This window comes from Spermophilus citellus (assembly GCF_964194105.1).
Source record: "Spermophilus citellus genome assembly, chromosome: 16".
Classification (NCBI taxonomy): Eukaryota; Metazoa; Chordata; class Mammalia; order Rodentia; family Sciuridae; genus Spermophilus; species Spermophilus citellus.
The window spans coordinates 59,437,793-59,458,988 of NC_138196.1; the positions used below are offsets into that span (position 1 = coordinate 59,437,793).

The 21,196-nt window shown below is 33.3% G+C and overlaps 1 protein-coding gene across 1 annotated transcript in view; it reads left to right on the forward strand.

Annotated features, from left to right (window-relative positions):
- The window catches only part of VEGFC (vascular endothelial growth factor C), a 117,566-nt gene that overhangs the window by 65,284 nt on the left and 31,086 nt on the right, over positions 1-21,196 (forward strand). The window contains exons 2-3 of the mRNA XM_081269502.1: positions 18,229-18,442; positions 20,125-20,315. Of these exons, the coding sequence (XP_081125628.1) occupies positions 18,229-18,442; positions 20,125-20,315 (405 nt within the window). The remainder of the gene's footprint in view (positions 1-18,228; positions 18,443-20,124; positions 20,316-21,196) is intronic.

Below are 21,196 nucleotides of genomic sequence, written 5' to 3' on the forward strand. Positions count from 1 at the left end.
TTCGTTCAGATGGAATGGCAGTAGTAACAAACTACTATTTTTTATTTAGCTAATAAGAGGTTTGGACCACTTGGGTAAGTGACAATCCAATAAAGCTCTGTGTATCAGAGGTACAGAGATAGTACAAAAGAAGGTATTTCTTTAATATCATGGGCTTTATTTGACAATGAATCAGTGGCAGCTTTAAAAAGTTCTGTGATGATTTTGATAACCTTATGTTTTATGGGGTGAGAGGTAAAGGGAGCTAGATGTGTTATATTTCAGTGCAGTATAATTATATCTTTCCTATTTATCCCCAAACTTCTGATTTTTAGAATACATGTCTTAGACCATCTATTAATTTAATTCTCTTTGCATTGTACAGAGGAAGAAATTAGTGTTTTGAAAGTTTACATGTAAAAAAATGTAAAATGAAGGGTTTTTTCATGAATATAACTTTCATAAATTAATATTCACATTTTAAAAATATTGTTTTGTTACTTTCTATGAAGCATCTTTAAATCAGACTTTCATGTACTCCTTTCTCCCATCCATTTTATTTTCTTCTTTATTGCATTCTATTTAATTCGAGTATTTTAAAACTTCTAATGCACAACTATTTGATTTTGAGTTTGAAAATAAAGAAAAATCAGATGAAAGGAATATAAATATCATATATTTATTTTCCTACCTTTGGATTTAAATAGTCTAAGAGCTTCAGTATTATTGTGATGGAAATATTAGCTAAAATGCAAATATGCTGCCATTTTTTAGTATTTGCTCTGAAAAGTAAACAATATTTAGTTTTTATTTCTCAATTCAGACCAAATAGAGAACAGTTTCTAAAATGAAACATTACTTTAAGAAAATAAATATGTCTTGGACACCTGGGTTGATTCTAAATCCTGGCTATTGTGAATAGCGCTACTATAAAATGCTAATGTAGATGTTCCCCCAACAACAGAAATAAATAAAAAATAAGTATGTCATTATGAATAGTTACTTTTTGGCAAATTTAACACAATTTGAATTAAATTACCCTTAAATGTTTTTTCTGTTGTACTTTGTTTTTTAGGAAAGTATTAGCTGTAAAGTTGCTTAATAACATCTAAAATGAAGGGAATTTGCTTGTACCAACCCTTCTTTCATTTATTCCTTCTGTGAATATCATATGGCAGCTGTACTATAAGAGAATGTGTCTATAGTAGGCAGCAAATCAGCCACATAGAGGAGTCATTAAGAGGAAATAAAACAAAGAATAAATGAGCTAGTATTAAAATGTCTGAAATGATATGAAGGGAACAAGAAGGTGAATCAGGACATTTGGTTACAGTGGGTGGAATGCTGCACTGATTATTTGGCATTTAAGTTGAAATCTTACGGAAGGCACCAGCCACAGTGCCGGGACTATATAATTCCAAGAAAGGGAGCAGATTTTGATAAGGATTTAATCTTAAACTTGGAGTTTTTAAGACACAGAAGTTCAATGAGTGAGGGTGGGAATGTTGTGAGATGAAACTGGATCAGGGGCCAGATCATCCAGGGCCTGTGATAGTAACCCACCAGCTCAGATTAGACTGCTACGTGGCATCATTCAATGGTGTCCATCTAGGATCCTCTGATTTCTGTGCAGAGAGAGAATTGGAGGGATCCACAGAGCAACTGAATCAGGCCAAAGCTGATTGGAGCTTTGCCATATTTTAGAAGTAGGATTACAGAGATTTTATGATACAATATATTTAGAAGTAAGGGAAAGGGATATAGTAGGTGTCATTCCCAAGCTTTTGAATAATGGTTTAGTAAGATTTACTTAGATGGGAAAAACTGGATGTAAATGGACTGAGGAAACTGATGAATTCTGTTTTTAGATTTTAGGAATGAGATCTTGAGAAATATAATGGCTTATGATTTTAAGGAAGAGTTGGGCTGCATATATACACCTTTTAGTCCTCAGATTGATCATTTGGGGAGGGTCAGGAATGAATGAGAGTATTCACAAATGAATATAAGGTGAAAATACAGGAACTATTAGAATTCAAATTTGAGATCATGAAAAGGAGAAATCAACATAGATTGCTGATAATAATAGACACTAAAGTGGAAGAAATAGTAGAGGGACATGGTCTTACTGAGAGAAAGAACACATGGTTTTAATAGAATAATAATAGCACAGTGGCCCATGGAATAGAGGTAAAGTGGGTGGTTCAAAGAAGACTTCAATGGAAGTTTGGGGGACTGAGTTTCAGTAGAATAGTGGGAACAGGGGCTGAAAAGGGGCTGGGAAATGGAGACTAGTGGAAGTATAGGCTGTCCACTCAAAAATTTAAGCTTTGAAAACAAAAATGGTAGTAGTTCATTGAGGATATGGACTTACACAGAGTTTTCCTTCTGGTTGTTGGTATTTTCTTTGCATATTCTGGATTTTTTTTTAATTTGTGAAAAAAACAAGTCTCCCTGCCAATAGAATACTATATTTGAGAGAGAGAGAGAGAGAGAGAGAGAGAGAGAGAGAGAGAGAGAGAGGGAGAGAGAGGGAGGAGAAAGAGAATGCTGAAGAGAGGGCAATAACAGAAGGAGTCAAGTGTTGCTACAGCAAGAACAGACATGATCCAAGTGCCTGTGGTATTAGTGGCTTTGGAGAGGTTGAGGAGAAGCATTTGATTATTTGTCCTCAAAGGAGGAGGAGCTTGGGAGGTGGGATGTGTGTATGTGAGTTTCTATTTAATCTCCTATTCCCTCTATGATGTATGAGGCAAGTTTGTCCAATGAAAGCAGACATGGGAGATCAAAGCAAGTGGAGATGGTATGGAATTAGGATGAGCATAAATTGGCAAGCAATTCGTGAACTGATGGTGAGCAGTGTTAAAAAAAATTCTGACACTTGATAAAATGGAAACAAAGACTTCATTTAGGACTACTGCAGTACGTGTCAGAGTATTGATTGCTACAGGGGAGAAAGATCAGGCTCAGCTCTGAATACGGTAAGAGTAAGTGAATTTATAGTCAAGAAGCAGTTTGGGTACAGATGAAAATTACTAACAGGAGACATCAAGAGTAGGGGAATTCTTGATAAGTGTACTTAACTAGTGACTTTCTGAAGGCAGGTCAGCAGGATCACATATCACCTGGAAGCTGGGGAGCTGAGGAATTTGGATGATTTGATCAGATATTCAGGGCAGTCAAATATCAAGGATGGCAAGAGTCTCTCTCAACTGAATTAGGATTCATGCTAATAGTGATGTATTAGCTTTTCATCACTATAGCAAAAGGCCTGAGGAAGTTAACATAAAGAAAAAAGGTTTATTTGGGGTCATAGTTTTAGAGGTGCTCAGTCCATGACCAAATGGCTCCATTGCTTTTGGGCCTGTAGTGAGGCAGCACATCATGACAGAATCTCTTTGCAGAAGATAACTATTTACTTCATCATGAGCCAGGAAGCAAAACAGGATGAAGAAGAGGACAGGGTCCCAATTCTCCTTAAGGTCATACCCAAAATGACCTAAAGACCTCCTACTAGATTCCCCCTCTCTCAAAGGCCCAATTCTTCCCAAGAACACCACACCAGAGACCAGACCTTTGGCACATGGGCCTTTGGGGAACATCAGCATCCAAACTGCAGCAACTCAATTCTTCATAGATGGACACTGAAGTCCAAAGAAAAGGCCTCAGAGGAGCCTGCCTACAGTTTGCCCCAGAAAAGAGACATTGTCAGCATGGAACTAACTACAATCAAGATTTCTAAATTTTTATATACCCATTTTCAAAAATCAAAAAATCATATATTTTCAGAGCAATTGACAATAATGTCGTATCACTTGTATGAAAATGGCCTTGTTTGGTGTATGCGCCTCTGCTCCTCACCTGCACACAGCTGGTCTCTGTTGTATTAGAAGTAAGAACTCCAGAGTGAGCTGCTTCAAGAGCCTTTCCTGACTGCCATCACCAGAAATATTGCCCTTCCTCAGAAATCCCAAACAACTTTACTGTCGTTCCTTTATGGTACCTACTACTGTCTCTCTGCTTGTATTTTGTGCATGTCACATGCCCTTTTTGAGGAAGTATTTCTGATTTCATTCTAGACTTCTCATGGCACTTCTTCCATTTAAACATCCAATAAATATTAATTTCATTGGTGAGTAAATATGATTGGCTTACTTTTCCCCTGGACAGATACCCACCACCACCACCACCACCACCACCCCCTCTCTCAATGAAGTCAACTAGATCCCTTGATTTTTTGAGAGTATATTTGTTTTTGAGGGAGGGAAAAAGGTAAAGAACATTAGTTCCATTTATCATAAAATGAAATTGAGTTTGGTTAAGTGCACTTGACATACAGAAAGGTTCCAACAAACATTAGTAATAACATTGAATGTAACTACCTGAATTAGATTAACTGAGTTCGCTAATGCTGCGGTCATATTTTAGGGTCACAAAGCTAATTGCATACAGAAGTAGAAGAGAGTCAAATGTTTAAAGTTTTTGTATCCTTTAAAAGGATAGTTTCTTCTAGTGAAACTTTAAACAGGAGTTCAATTTATTGATACACGGTGTTATAGAATGCAAATATTTAACTTTAACACTTATATTCAGAGATTACTTTAAAATTGGAATAACATTTGGCCTACAATTGCATTGTCCATAAACTGAAATATAAGCTTCAGGTTATGAAGACTGATCAAAAGTTTCATTAATGTGAATGCACTTTTGTTCATCTACATACTTCTGAGAGGTAGGTGAGGGTGTTAAAGGTGAGCTAAGTCTTCAGTCTAGTACTTATTTATCTAGATTATGATTTGTCAATACCAGGATATTTGCAGCAAATACTCATTACTAGAATTCATCAGCATGTTTTTAAACATTTCATTTTTTTAAATGAGGAATTTTCTTCCGTTATGCTCCCCCTATCTGTACTGTTATCTATAAGGATATACCTGCTGGAAATATAAAAGGCAAATTGCATAGAGGAATCATTATTAACTTAAATAGCATTGCTAACTGAGATATCATGGTTAACTTAGAAGTAGCACAAAATTGAGAAATACATCCTGACAGGGTGTTTCCATAAAGCAATCTTGACACTAGACAGAGGGTTGTGAAGCTGTTCCTGAAGTAAGCAGGTAAGGATTTAGGAGAACCTGGCTTGATGAAGGAGTGTCTGGTTTCCCGAAGGTAATTTCTTTAGCCAAAACTGCCTAAGTGATACTGACATGGGGTGAACATGGGGCTGGGGGATTAAGAAAACCCAACAACAAACAAAAACCTTTTAAACCAGGCATGGTGGCACACACCTGTATTCCCAGTTCCTGCAATCCTAGGATTTGGGACTAAGGCAAGGCAAGTTCAAGACCAGCCTCAACAATTTAGCAAGAATCTCAGAAACTTAGTAATATCCTGCCTGAAAAAATCTGATAAAAATACTATGAATTATAGAACAGTAGATTAGAGGGAAGAGGGGAAGGGGAGGGAGAAGAGAGGAAGTGGGAAGTGCTGAGGACTGAATTAAAGCAAGTTACATTCCATGCTTCTGTGATTGTGATTATGTCAAAATGTATCCTGATGTTATATATAACTAAAAAGAATTTAAAAATAATAAGATATACTTACCACAGGGGTAAATAAAGTTCTGGGGATGTAGTTCAGTGGTGAAGTGCCCCATTACCCAAAACAAAAGAAAGAATTTTTAAAATTCTTAATGATGAGCTAGATATGGTGGCAATCTTCAATTTTTCTAGCTTGCTTATTTACTAAATATATAACTTAAATATATTCCAGCTGCCTACAACTGCACATCACACACACACACACACACACACACACACACACACACACACACACACATTCCTTCCAGAACCAGAGTATAATTGTGGTCTGAAGCCCGTATTATAGAATATAAGTAGATGAGTAAATTAATTTATGGAGAAAATTATATAGAGACTTTATATTTTTGTTAATTCGAAAGAAAATTACTAAATGGACTTTATCTGCAGAGAAATTTCATAGCTCAGTGGTTATTAGAAAGCCAAAAATGAACTTTTATGTTTTTAGACAAAGTACTTCTGGTTAAATAATCAACTTTGTTTTACTCAACATTGTTTCGTAGCAACAAGTTCCCCTCTCTGCCACTTTAGTAACTAACCTGGAATCCTTTAGACACAGAAGCACATAAGAAACAAGAAATTCATCTGTAATTAATTGCAACATACAAAACAGGTATGCCTTAAAATTTGCAAATTCCTTGGAAAGAATGAATTCAAGGGACTGATCATTTTTTCAGCTTTCAAAATAAACATATAATGCCTAACTTATAAACTTTATGAGAAAAGAGGCTGTGTTTCCAAATAACATGCTTAGAACATTCCTTGGCACATATTGGCATTAACTAAAAGTCATAAAATCATAATATTTCTCTCCTTTGACATTTAATTAAAATATTTTATTAGAGGCAGGTGACTGATTATTTTGCTGCCACCTTCTTTTATGCTTTACAAATATCATTGTAAACATTTTAACAGCAGCTTCTCAAGGTACATTTCATTATCTACATTTTATTAACAGGGAAACTTAAGCTTGGGGTTATCTTGATCATCATCGTCATCATCTACACTTTAAAAAAACTTATTAAGACTTCCAGGGCTGGGGTTGTGGCTCAGTGGTAGAGTGCTTGCCTGGCATGTGTGAGGCACTGGGTTCAGTTCTTAGCGCTACATGAAAATAAAGGTACATCAACAACTAAAAAAATTATTTTAAAAAAGAAAATCCCAAACAACAAAATGTATATGGGCTTTGTTCATTAGTTAATGGGATACCAAGAGAGACTTTAGAGAAATTAAGGAAGTGGTTATAACTGTGCTTTAACAATAAGATACATAAGATGCCTGGAAATGTGGGCATAGGATGCATTGGAAATGAGAATAATAAGAAAAACAGGTGTCACCTTAAATTCCTACAAGGTAATTAAAGCGTAAACTTCAAGAGTGTGTAGGCTTCTAATCTCACTCACCATCACCATTTATGCCAGGTCTTATGACAGCTCTTATTTTGATCTTGACCACCACTGAAGACACTCTCAGTAAACTCTGGAAAACTCCTGAGGAGGCTCTTGCTTTTTGGTTAAAATGCATTCATTGTATTTAAATGCATAAGATGGTATTTACTGTTGTCATTTTTATTTTTTAAAAAAAAGTATGTTCATGACACCAATCCCTGTGGACTATAGAGGACTTAGGAATGTCTCAATATAGGGTGCATCTGATTCTTTTGCCAAAATGTAACAGGTGCAGAAATGGTGGAAGCTGTAGCATTTTTGTATTAGCCCAGCACTTTGCACAAGAGTGGCCGCATGACAACCACTTTAGAAATCACTAAAAATCAGGAGCTGCAGTTCCAGTTTCTGAATCTTTTGATTCTGTCTATTTATTCTCTTGAGAAGTCAGGGTATGTTTTTCCAGTATATTTTTTTCTCTATTAATTTTTTTGCCTGTATTCTTTCTCCTACATCCTCATAGGCGTAATGGCCCCTGATTATCCAGGTCTCTAGATCCCACAAAGAAGACCCTTTGGCGATAATGAGGAGCCCAATGATTTCTTGAAATTACCTTGTCTTTGATCACATTATACCCATCTGAGAAAAAGTTCAAGTGTTTGGCATATTTATTACATGTCTCCTGTGTGAATCTTTTCAGCAAGCAGACACAGCTTGTCTGTATAAAGGGACATAATTAAATAAAAATAATTGAGGACTGATAATTTTTTTAAAAAAAATAGAAAATTAGAGAAGAAAATTCCGTCTATATAAAGTGGTTGATTTAGTACATTCAGCTCAACCTTAACCAGGGGAGGAAAAAAAGGAAAAAGACAAACTTAAAATACAAATAAATATAGAAAAGAACTTTAAAAATAGTCTTACCGTAAATAAGCATTTGGCTATTCCCATACCTTATTTCACAGTAGCTCATTTAATTGTTACATTTCTCCCCATATTTCAGGTGAGATGAACCTCAAAAGTCACACACACAGAGTAAGTAGAAAAAGCTAAGATTCAAATGCAGGTGTATCTATGCCCAAAATATATGTTCATAATATTCTGAGAAAACTCATAACTCAGCCAGACATTGTGTTAGAAATGTATTTTGGGGTATGCTAGATGTCATTTTTAAATAACATGTACACATGGTTGGGAAAATTAATATTTCACAAGGAATATAGGTTTTAAAAAATAATAATAAATTATACTTACAGAATTGAACATGTTATGGATATTATTTAATGTAATTATTAAAGTCAAGTGAATTTTCTTTAATGTAATTATTTTCCATGTATTTGCTACTATTACTATATTACAAACTACTGTGTAACTGTTCTCCACCACCCAGCATATACAAGGCACTAGGATTTTTATTTTACTTATATTAATTAGTACCAACAAGTTCCTCAAGTTTTTTTTTTTCAGAAGCCATAACAGATTAGTCATATAAGAGAAAGGAAATGAAATTTCAAAATTTTGTAAGTCAGTGACATTATTAAAACTTGGGGCACTACAGGTATAAACCAAATAATATGTTTAATATCAAGGTTAATTATAAAGCTGTTGTAGTGTGGCACTGGCATAAGGGTCGAAAAAAAGATAAAAGAAAGAAATTTAAAAGTCCAAAAAATTCAGTATGTGTTTCACAGCAAAGGGACCAGTTCAGTGCTGTGGCCAAAGGAGAGAATTTTCAGTGAATAATGGTGAACGAGTTAAATATGAGAAAAAGAAGGATCTTGACCCCTACCTCACACTATACTAAGAAAATTAGTTCTAAGTTTATAGTAGGCCCAAATATGAAAAGTAAAATTATAAAGCTCCTAGAAGATAATGTAGGATAATATTTACCTTGTGATGAATGTCCCATTACCTTGAGATAGTTGAAGAGTTTTAAAAGAATATATCAAAAGCATTAACCATAAAGAACATATTCAGACATCATTAATATTAAGAACTTTTGGTCATCAAAAGCCACTACTGAGTGGAGTAACGATACAACTTAACAATAGAGGAACATGTTTTCAACATATATACCCACATCTGAGAAAAACTTAAATCCAGACTATATTAAGAACACTCAACAAATCAATAACAGAATAACCAATAGAAATGAATGAATGAAAACTTTTAGTTGGCACTTCTTAAAAGAGACAAACCAAATATCCAAATAACAGATGAAAGAGTATTCAATATAGGAGCTATGCATTAAACACAATGATTATCACAATGTACCTATTGGAATGAATGAAAATTAAAAACAATAATACCAGCTATAGGCAAAGATATGCGTAAGGGGATTCTTCATATAAATTGGCAAAATTACTTTGAAAAATGGCTTGGCCATATCTGTAAAGTTAAGTATATGCTTATTTCCATGAGCCATCAACTCCATTTGTGATAATAAATACCCTAAATGCATGATACTTTCAGAAAAAGATACATGATGCCTAGACTAGATCAATTTCAGTAGTTCATACAATGGAAAACCAGAGAACAGCAAATCTAATTGCTTCAATAAGGATCCATTTCAGAAATACAAGGTTGAGAAATGGAGCCCAAACCTAAAGACTGCATATTGTAATTCCATCTGTGTGAATTAGAAAAGGAGTTTGTTTTTTTTTTTAAAGACTTACATTAGAAGAAATCAAAAAATGCTACCCTCTCCCGTTTGGTGGAGCGTTAGAAGAGACAGGGAATAAAGAAAGCTTGGATATAGTCAGGATTCAATACATTGACCTGGGTCTGATTATAAGAATTCAATTTGTAAAAATTCATAAACTGGATATGTATGATTTACTCACCTTTTTAAATAAATAGTTTTCATTAATTAAATTTTTAAAAATCACGTTATTAATATTACTTTCAGTAGAAAATAGCATAAGCTTAAAATATCCAAGAAGAAAAGCAATTTTGCTAAAACATAAATATTTTAATAATCACTTACATATTTTAATTTCAAAATGATTTTCTAAATATATATTTTTAAAAGCATGTAAAACTTGTTTTGAAATAATAAACCATGGAATGAAAATAATTGAGAAACACATTGATTTTACTTACCTAGGAATACTATATATCAAGTATCAAATTCTCACGAAACAATGAAACACTGTTGAGAAATGCCTATATAAAAAGAAAATGATATGTTACCCTGACCAATACATAAATCTCACCAAGAATATTACAGTTACTAAGTCCAACTGCTAGTGATACTTTAAATTCATTCATATAGTCATTCTAATGTCTGTAAGGTATTTTGCGAGTGAAATTCTTGCAAATTTTCAACCTTCTGGCCTATTCTTCAGAGGCTAATAAATGACATATATAATTAAATTATCCTGGAAAAACCCACTCTTACTCAACTGCACTGTTAACCAACAGCAGCACCATTACATGTTAGATTGGATAGTTGTTTTTCTGTAGGAGACTGTCCTGTGTGTTACAGCGTGTTTAGCAGCAGGCCTGGCACAGTTATGAAAACAAAAAAAAATGTGACAATTTCTGTTCCCATCTCAGGGGAATGGGAGTCAGGGAGTGGAAAGTCATCCCTGGGTAGAACAATTGCATTTGTTAATTTTGGTCTCAATTGTTCAGTGTCGTTTTTGCAATAATATCTGGGAAAAGGATAGCATTAATATTTCTGAGATCATTTTGCCATTGTGCAAGAAAATAAAGTCAACAGAATTTAATTTCAGAATAAAAGCCAAACAAGTAGCTTTCACTAGAGAATGCAAGACATCACCTTGTATCAATTATTATCTCTGATTCTCTGTATCTTCTGGCTGATGACATTGCACATTCATCTTTGCCTTCCATAGCATCTTCCCTCATTGTCATAAAAGTCACATATCAATTATTTTTAGTACCACCTAATTGATTCATCCACATTGGAATAAAAATTAGATTCAGTTTTATATTGCTCCAGGCTTGATGCCAGTTGAATATCCATTTGTAAGGCATTTTCTCTTTTGAACTATAACAAACCCCTTTGGAACATAAAAGGAATACTTCTTAATACTTCTTAATATTCAAACAAAGGACCTCACCATTTTAGAAAACATTATTGAAGATAAAGACTCAGAAGTGCATTAAGAAGAAATTGGACTTTCATGTGCAAGCTCTTCTACTTGAAAGATTTTGATATGTCCCTCGTCAGAACTCTTTCTGGATTAATAGAGCCTTTGCAAATTCCTGAAAAGTAGAATATGAAGTGAATTTGCCGTGGCTTGCTACTACTGTCTATCCCTAAACAGCTCTAGCTTTATTCACTGCACAGCCATATGACTTAGCTGACAATGATGAATTCCTAGGTGACTAGTCCTTTGAAAATGCAGAAAAGAGATCTAAAGAAATATTGCACCTGAACATATGAAGTACTTAGTTCACAATGGCGTAAAAATTTCAGCTATTTAAAAAAAAAACAACCTCTGTAATGAGCTGTTATTTTCTAAGAATGTTATACTGGAAAATAATTCCCTCTCTGACTGCAAAAGTAGATTCTACTTCTTTTTTTTGGGGGGGGATTGATCATTATGTATTATAAACATTAGCTAATTTTTGCTTTAATGAGTTAGTAATACCTTATTGCATTTCCTACAATAGTTTTTGAAAGTACACCTTTCTCCACATTAAAAAAAAAACCCTGTCTCCACATTTCTGTCTGTTATCACTCTTAATTTTTGCCAACCCAGAAAGTAGTAATCTTTTCCGTTTTTGGTTTTTAATTGATTTATTTTTACAATTGGTGCATTATACATAAAAGTGGGATTCATTGTGATGTTCATCCGTACACATGTCATAGTTTGGTTAATTTCTTTAGTTTGCTTCTCCCTTTTTCCATCTCTTCTTCCTCTCCTTCATTCTCGTTTCTCGCTCCACTGTTCTCCCTTGAATTTTCATGAGAATCCCCCGCCCTTTTTAATTCCATATTGCTCTCTGGATTCCAGATTTAAGAGAAAACATTTGACCCTTGACTTTTTGAGTCTGGCTTATTTTACTGAGCATGCTGTTCTCCAGTTCCATACATTTACCATCAAATATCATGATTTTATTCTGCTTTATGACTGAGTAAAACTCCATTTTCTTAAACCATCAGTCTATTGAGGGACACCTAGGGTGGTTTCACATCTTGGCTATTGTGAATTGGGCTTCTATAAAGAGCAGTATGCATGTATCACTATAGTAAGTTGATTTTAGTTCTTCAATTCAAAGGGTCAACTCTCCAACATGTTGGTACAAACACTGACTTCTTTAAGAAGGCTCCTAAAGCCCAATAAATAAAATCAAGAATAAATAAGTGGGTTGACTTCTAATTAAAAAGCACCTGCACAGCAAACAAAAAAAAGCATGAAGAGAGAACCTACAGAACAGAAGAAAATATGCCTGCTATTCTTTTTTGCTTAATACACATGCACACATGCTCACATACAAACACACACACACACACACACACACACACACACACACACACAAATTCAATAAACCAGCAAAAGAACTAAACAGACATTTCACAAAGGAAGAAATGCAAATGACCGATTAATATATAAAAAAATGTTCAATATCCTTAGCAATCAGGGAAATGTAAATAAAAACTACATTGAAATTCCATCTCATTCCAGTTAGAATAGCAGCCATCAAGAATAAAATCCTAAAGAAAGAAATCAAAGAAGACCTTGGAAGACGGAAAGACCTACCTTGCACTTGGATTGACAGAATTAATATTATCAAAATGACCATATTATCAAAAGCACTACACATATTTAATGCAATTATAGTCAAAATCCCAATGATATTTCTCATATAAATAGAAAAAGCAGTCATGAAATTTATCTGGAAAAATAAGAGATCCAGAATAGCTAAAGCAATTCTTAGCAGGAAGAGTGAAGCAGGTGGCATCACTATACCAGACCTTAAAAACTGTACTACAGAGCAATAGTCAAAAAAACAGCATGGTATTGTCACTAAAACAGACTGGTACACCAGTGGTACAGAATAGAGGACAGAGAGACTAACCCACAAAATTACAATTATCTTATATTAGACAAAGGCATCCAAAACATTCATTGAGAAAGGTAGCCTCTTCAACAAATGGTGCTGGGAAAACTAGAAATCCATATGAAACAAAATGAAATTAAACCTCTGTCTCTCACCATGCACAAAACTCAGCTCAAAATGGATCAAGGACCTAGGAATAAAACCAGAGACCCTTCATCAAATAGAAAAAAAAAAAAAGTTGGCTCTAATCTCCATCATGTGGGATTAAGTCCCAACTTCCTTAATAATACTCCTTTGGCACAAGAATTAAAATCAAGAATAAATAAATGAGATAGAATCAAACTAAAAAGTTTCTTCTCATCAAAAGAAATAATCTATGAGGTTAATAGAGAACCTATATCTTGGGAGCAAATATTTACCCCTCACAGATCAGATAGAGCACTAATCTCTAGGATATATAAAGAACTCAAAAAGCTAAACACCAAAAAAGCAAATAACTCAATCAATAAATGGGCCAAGGACTTGAACAGACACTTCTCAGAAGATGATTTATAACCAATCAACAAATATATGAAAAGTGTTCATCATCGCTAGCAATTAGAGAAATGCAAATCAAAACTCTCTGACATTTCATCTCACTCCAGTCAGAATGGCAGCTATTATACATACAAACAACATGTGTTGGCAAGGATGTGGGGGAAAAGGCACACTCATACATTGCTGGTGGGACTGCCCATTGGTGCAACCAATATGGAAAGCAGTATGGAGATTTCTTGGAAAATTGGGAATGGAACTACTTTTTGATGCAGTTATCCCTCTCTTCAGTCTATACCCAAAGGACTTAAAAACAGCATACTACAAGGACACAGCCACATCAATATTTATAGCAGCACAATTCACAATAGCTAAACTGTAGAGCCAACATAGACCCCCTTCAGTAGATGAATGGAAAAAAAGTGGCATATATACACAATGGAATATTACTCAGCAATAAAAGAGAATAAAATCATGGCATTTTCAGGTAAATGGATGAAGTTGGAGAAGATAATGCTTAGTGAAGTTAGCCAATCTCAAATAAATGCCAAATGTTTTCTCTGATATAAGGAGGCTCATTCATAGTGGGGTAGTGAGGGTGAGCATGGGAGGAATAGAGGAATTCTTGATAGGGCAGAGGAGTTGTGGGAAAGGGAGGGGGCATGGGGTTAGAAATGATGGTGGAATGTGATGGACATTATTATCCAAAGTACATGTATGAAGACATGAATTGGTGTGACTATACTTTGTATACAACCAGGGATATGAAAAATTGTGCTCTGTATATGTAATAAGAATTATAATACATTCCACTGTCATATATAAATAAAAATTAATTAAAAATGAATACAAGTAATAATAAAAGCTGGCAAGGATGTGGGGGAAGAAGGTGTATTTATACATTTTAGTAGAACTGCAAATAAGTACAAGCACTATGGAAAGCAGTATAGAGATTCCTCAAATGACTGGAATGGACCTATTATATGATCCAGCTGTCTCACTCCTTTGTATTTATCCAAAAGAACTCAAAATAAACATACATTATACTTCTATATCAAATTTATATTTGAATCATTACAAAAACTCATATGATAGAGATATCATTATTTCTATTTTATAGAATAAAATGAGGTTTGAAGATATGACGTCTGATGGTTCCCAATTAAATATGATATTCTCATTCATGATAGAAATCTGGGTCTCTTGGTACTAAAACTTGTTTTTATTTCACATAAATATAATACAGTAATTATCATCTAGTTTGAAAAAAATAATGAATTACTTAGTCTTCAAGACATTTTTATTCAATATCATAATCTCTGCTTTTGCCAATGAATGTTGTAACTTAAATAATATGTCAGATGCTTGCTCTATGCAAATATAAGAGCAGCAAACAATATATATGTGTGTGAAAGGGTGAAATGAGAACTAATTCCATGCAATATGCTTAGAGATGATTACTTTAAACATTTTATTATGATTATAAAATTATATTTAAAATTAAATACAGAAGTACATAAAAAGAGCATAATTTCCTCCATCCTACAATTTGAAGACAATAATTTTTATTGCTAACTAGCTTTTACTTTCAAGACAATGTATCCATATGTTTTTTGTAAAGACTGTACCAATATGAAACTCTATGTCTGATCCTTGTTTGTGTGTGTAATTTATAAGTTGTGTTCCCTGCTTTTTCAAAGAATCTGTTGTGAACAATTTTTCACGGCTATAATATAAAACTGTTATTTTCATTTTATACTGTTATATTAATTTCTCTGCTAATTTATATTTTTCCGTAAATTGTTTGATCACTTTTTATTGTTTATATTGGTAGTTGTCATAGTCATCATCATCATATAAACAGCCTCACAATGAGTTTTACATATATCTAAAAGAATTTCATCACTTCTTTGTATGGGAAGTTTAATTCTAAAATGAATTTCCTATCTTAATTGGGCATGTTTAAAGTCCTTTTAAGTTGCAATACAGTATTTTTTATGAATAACTTTACTCATGTATATTACTACAAGAGTTGGAAAGAATTATAGTTCCTTCACTTTTGTTGTTATACAATATATATTACTTTTACCTTTTTTCTTTATGATTATTCTGTTCAAATTTTCTGCCCATTTTTCTATTAATTTTAGTTAATTTTTTCATTAACATGTTTTTGCGATATATTAAGAACTTAATCTTTTCTATCTATTATATATTGCAAAGTTTTCTTATTTCATTTTCTTTGTTTTTTTTTTCAACCATGTTTTCCACCATACACAAATTATACATTTTTAATAACCACCTTTAGGAAGACCTTTTTTCAGCCCAAGAATATAGATATGCTAATGTTTATCTTCTATTGTTTTTTTCATTTTTTATGTTACATTTGTCTCTCTCATGAATTTATGTGCATATTTTTCTCCTGTTGACCTTTTGAGGGAGATTGTTTTCTCTATAAGATATAAACATTATAGTGGTGTTTTTCATTTCTTTATTTTTTAAGTACAAGAGTAATTTATCTATCTTAAAACTTCAAGAAATAATTAGCTGAATATCCTTCATCACCATCCCATTTCTTAGTGTTCCATGTTATCTTGATCTGAGCTGTGTGCTGGTTTTGTGTTGGAGCTCCTCTAGGTGGAGGGAGCACTCAGCCCTACTCTGGAAATTGATGTGATTATCTTAGGCCACAGCCTAACTTTAATCTTAGCTGAGTATTAAAGGCAAGAGCTCCAGCAACCCTCCACTCACAGGCAGTCCTCTGTTGCTTCTTGTGTTTTGAGGCTATTGAACAAGCAAAGGCTAACAAAACCCAGCCATGATGTTTTACAGAAGGTAGCAGTGACCACAAATATAGCTGTCCCTCACCCACCCCATTTTATTGAGGTATGATGGATAAAAAAAAAATTATGTGCCTTAAATATAAGCTTTAAGATGTGATTTATACAATAAAAATGTACACTTTAAAGACAAGCTATACAATATCATGTTTTTATATATAAATATATATTTTTATATATAGTGAAATGATCACCACAGTCAACATGTTCATCACCTCACATGTGTTATTTTTATAAACTTCTACTTTTATAATCTTTCTCTAAAGTAGTTATTCTTTTAGATTCTGAAACACTTTTGATTCCTGTGTCTTATGTAATATGTAAGATTTTCTTCAGGCAAATATTTCATAAATATTTAATTGGGAAATTGATATGATATTATGTTACTTACTAAGATCTCCTCTCCATTTACTATTTTGTAGAATTGTATGGTGTATCAAGAACCCTCCTACATATTACAGAAAGTAATGGATTGATATCAGCACTTTTATAATATAAATAACGTAGAACTAAAAGAAATTAAATGACATTCTCAAATCACACAGTAAATGGTAGAGAAAGTGGACACCCAATATTAATTGCCAACTTCATTCTCTAATAGAAAGGAACACATTTCATAATCTGTTGCCTTATTTTTAGGAGGTTTTGTAATTATGTAAGAAAATGTATTACAAAAATTATAAGGATAATTTGAATTACTTAAAATGCAGTGCGAGAAACTTTCAATTAAATAATATTTCAGTTGTTAAGAAAAATATGTTAATTTTATTCTTCAAAAGTTAGAAAAGGAGAACTATAACTTGTTGAAATGAACATAGAGTCTTGATTCCTACCCAGAAATTTATGGGGAGGTGAAAGCAGTTAACTGCAATTTTAACAATTCTCCAATGGATTCCTGTGCTTGCTAAAAAAAATATAGACTGATAATGGCAATATAAAATAAAGAGTTACTGTTGAATTTTACTTCAAAGATAGATAAATCAAAAAAAGTTCCACTTTTTCTCATTTTAAAGCATAAGTTAGAAAAATTAATTTTTTCTTAGATATGCTAATTAATTAAATGCAATGGAATTTTCTCCCTAATTGGATATACTTATAATAAGCAACAATTTATAAGTGGATTTAGTCTGCTTTAAACTATCTCATGTTTTTTTCACAGCAAAATTAATTTTGCTTACAAAATTTTTTTGAAATGTTGGGAGGTTTTGCTAAAATATAAATTTTATTGTGGCACTACTCTTGAAATCTTATTTTATGTGATTTTTTATTCTTCAACAGCTTCCATGTAAGTAAGATCCCTAAGTTTTTAGCATCCTACTTAATTATATTTTATCAATGCTTATAACTAAAAAGGAAACAATAAATTTCAGTATAGTTTTTATGTAAATGGACAGTACAAACTTGAATACATTTTCAAGCTAACAAATTTGCCAATTATGTAAAAGAATGATAAATAAAATAAGCCACTTTGAAAATCATTATTAAAATCAATTAAGAATTTTAATGCAAAAAAACAACAAAGTACATGTATAAAGGCATAAATTGGTGTGAACATACTTTATATACAGAGATATGAAAAATTGTGCCCTGTATGTGTAATAAGAATTGTAATGCTTTCCAAAAAAATCACATATCAAAAATTTTGTCTTAAAAAAAGTATATATTGCTAATTGCAATTCAGACTAATTAAAATATAAATATAATTTTACCAAGAAATTAAAGTAGGTGAGTTGTCATTGACAATATTTTTATTAGCAAATATAGCATAAATAACATTAAGCCTAAAGGTTTTTTTAATGTATCTGTTTCCATATCCTGAGTCTGATAAGTAATTGATCTTGCATTTTTCCTTGACAGGCATATGCAGGCAAAGACCTGGAGGAACAGTTGCGGTCCGTGTCGAGTGTAGATGAGCTCATGACTGTTCTCTACCCAGAATACTGGAAAATGTACAAGTGTCAGTTAAGGAAAGGAGGCTGGCAACACAGTAAAGAACAGCCCAACCTCAACACAAGGACAGAAGAGACACAAAAATTTGCTGCAGCACATTATAATGCAGAGATCCTGAAAAGTAAGTGTGAGAAAGAAAATATATACTGAGCCTCATATATCAAATTATTTAAGGCTGCCAGCATGGCTCTTGAATTTCAGCATTTATACCTTATGGCATGAGTGTCAAGAAAATAGAAAATTAAAAATACTTTAAATATACAACATTATTTAATTTCACTTGGAGTGTTGAGTTTTCTTGAAATTCAAAGCTAGAAAGGCACAGGTGTATCAACACATTTTTTAAAATTGGGGTAATATCCCATTGTCAAATTATAAAAACTGCTGGATGTGGTGTAGTCCCAGTAGCTTGGGAGGCTGAGGCAGGAGATTGTGAGTTCAGAGCCAGCTTCTGCAACAGTGAGGTATTAAGCAACTCAGTGAGACCCTGTCTCTAATTAAAATACAAAATAGGGCTGGGCCTGCAGCTCAGTGCCAAGTGCCCCTGAGTTCAATCCCTGGTACCAAAAAATAAAATATAAATTTTAAAACATTTAGATACAGTTTACACACTAGGCAAGTTTAATCATTTAAAGTATATTATATCTTACAAAATAACTCTACCTAAGTTTTCTTTCTTATTTGAACTTAGAAATGCTTAATTTCTCTGAAAACAAACCCAGATCACCTTTTCAAATGCTACTTGTTGTCTCCCACTTTGTAGATAGATGGCTGGGTCAGAGCTGGATTTTGTGAAGCTGATGGGATATCTAGCATACATCTCACAAAACACTGCAATATTGCATAAAAGAGCATGTTATCAATTGATGAGCTAATTTTAAAAAATAGCTCCCTTTAGTTGTTAGACATTACTTGAAAGGTTTGATATTACAAAGTATTTTGAGAGCAAAAACAAACAAAAATGACTTCATGGTTGAATAACCTATAGTCTATGTCTTTTTATAGTTGTTTTTTCCCAAAATTTTATTTTAGGGAAAATATGGGAGAAATAAACTAGATCACTTAGGAAATACATCATTTGTAGTACAGTAAAAGAGTCAACAGTGTTATAGGAAGCCACTAAAAAAAATGGTAAAAATTCCAAGAAAAAGCAAGAAAGTAATAGGAAATTTGATTTTCCTGGGAAAAAAAATAAAGTTAGTTTAGATACAAAGACTGATGGGTGGAAATTAACCTTGAATTTCACATAGCTATTGCCATGATTTTACCCCAAATTGTCAGGTAGCCTGCCTGAAAATGATTTTTGAGTTGAATCCAAAACCATAGCCAACTTCTCATTTACATTTCCTTTTACATTTCCTTTTAAAAAGAAAATAAAATCATATCATTTACATCTGCTTCAAGACCACAAAAGCAGTATATAACAGCAAATGAACATGTCTCTGTTTCTGCAATCATATAAGCATCCATATATTAAATTCCCATTCTCTTAAATAAGAAAAATCAAACATAACTGCTGTGGAATAGTGATTTAATGTTTTTTAAAAAGTGCAGTCCTAACTTTGCTTGTTACATGGCTTTAGAAATGAGGTTTTTTTTAGGAAAATATCCTTAGCTGGTATGAGCTAGATCATATTCCTATTTACAGGGCAATTTAGGATCATGGCAGCTATTTCCCTAAATTTATATATTGTACTTAAAGCATAAAATCTGAAATCAAATGTGAATAGCTTCCAACTGCTGTGGGCTTTTTCCCCCTTGGTGGCTTCTGTGTAACTTACAGACTTCCCTGTGACTCGACAGGTATTGATAATGAGTGGAGAAAGACTCAATGCATGCCACGTGAGGTGTGTATAGATGTGGGGAAGGAGTTTGGAGCAGCAACAAACACCTTCTTTAAACCTCCATGTGTGTCCGTCTACAGATGTGGGGGCTGCTGCAACAGTGAGGGGCTACAGTGCATGAACACCAGCACAGGCTACCTCAGCAAGACGGTAGGTATTTCCTATTTCAGCTCTGAGAGCCCTCTCAGGAAGAGCCTTTGACTCTGGGAACGTGGGACTAAAACTTCTGGTCCCACTGAAGTAGTTTTGTTCAAGTCAGAGTTTTTAATATTTCTTAGGGGAATGAAGTAAAGGTCTAATATTTTGTTTTGGGATAAAACAGTATCATGAAGAAAGTAATTGATGTTGTATGAACTTTGTTCATATATAGTGGAATCAAAACCTAGTGAAGAAAATGATAAATAGCAGTGTGTGTGTGTGTGTGTGTACACAGTATGTGTATATGTGTGTGGATATATATGTGTGCACTATATATGTGTGTGTATGTGTGTGGATTCGTGTGGGCAATATATATATATATATATATATATATATATATATATGTGTGTGTGTGTGTGTGTGTGTGTGTGTGTGTATGTACTATATATATGTATAAATTTATGCATGTGTGTACAATATATGGATATGTGTGTGTGCATGTGTTGACCTTCAAGAATAAGCATTTTCATTTAAAACTAAAATTCTTTTAAATGGTTATATCTTCTGGTTGTATATAACATAAATTACCTATCCAAAATGTATACTTATATCCATGTGTTCTGTGAAACAGTGGCATAGTGTTGAAATAAGCCATTACATTTAAAAAATTATTGTGTTCCTTTCAAAAGCAAGGAAAATAATTCTGACACTAAATCTCAAATATTTTGAATAATCCATAAAGTCCATCCAATATGATGTTAAAGTGTTGGTTGAAGTCATGTGGGTGCTGACTGCCTGCACAGAGGCAGTACTGTGGGCTGGCCTAATGCAAGCATATCCCAGAAAGACAAAACTGTAGTTGCTTTAAAGACTTTTCCATTCTTATGATAAGT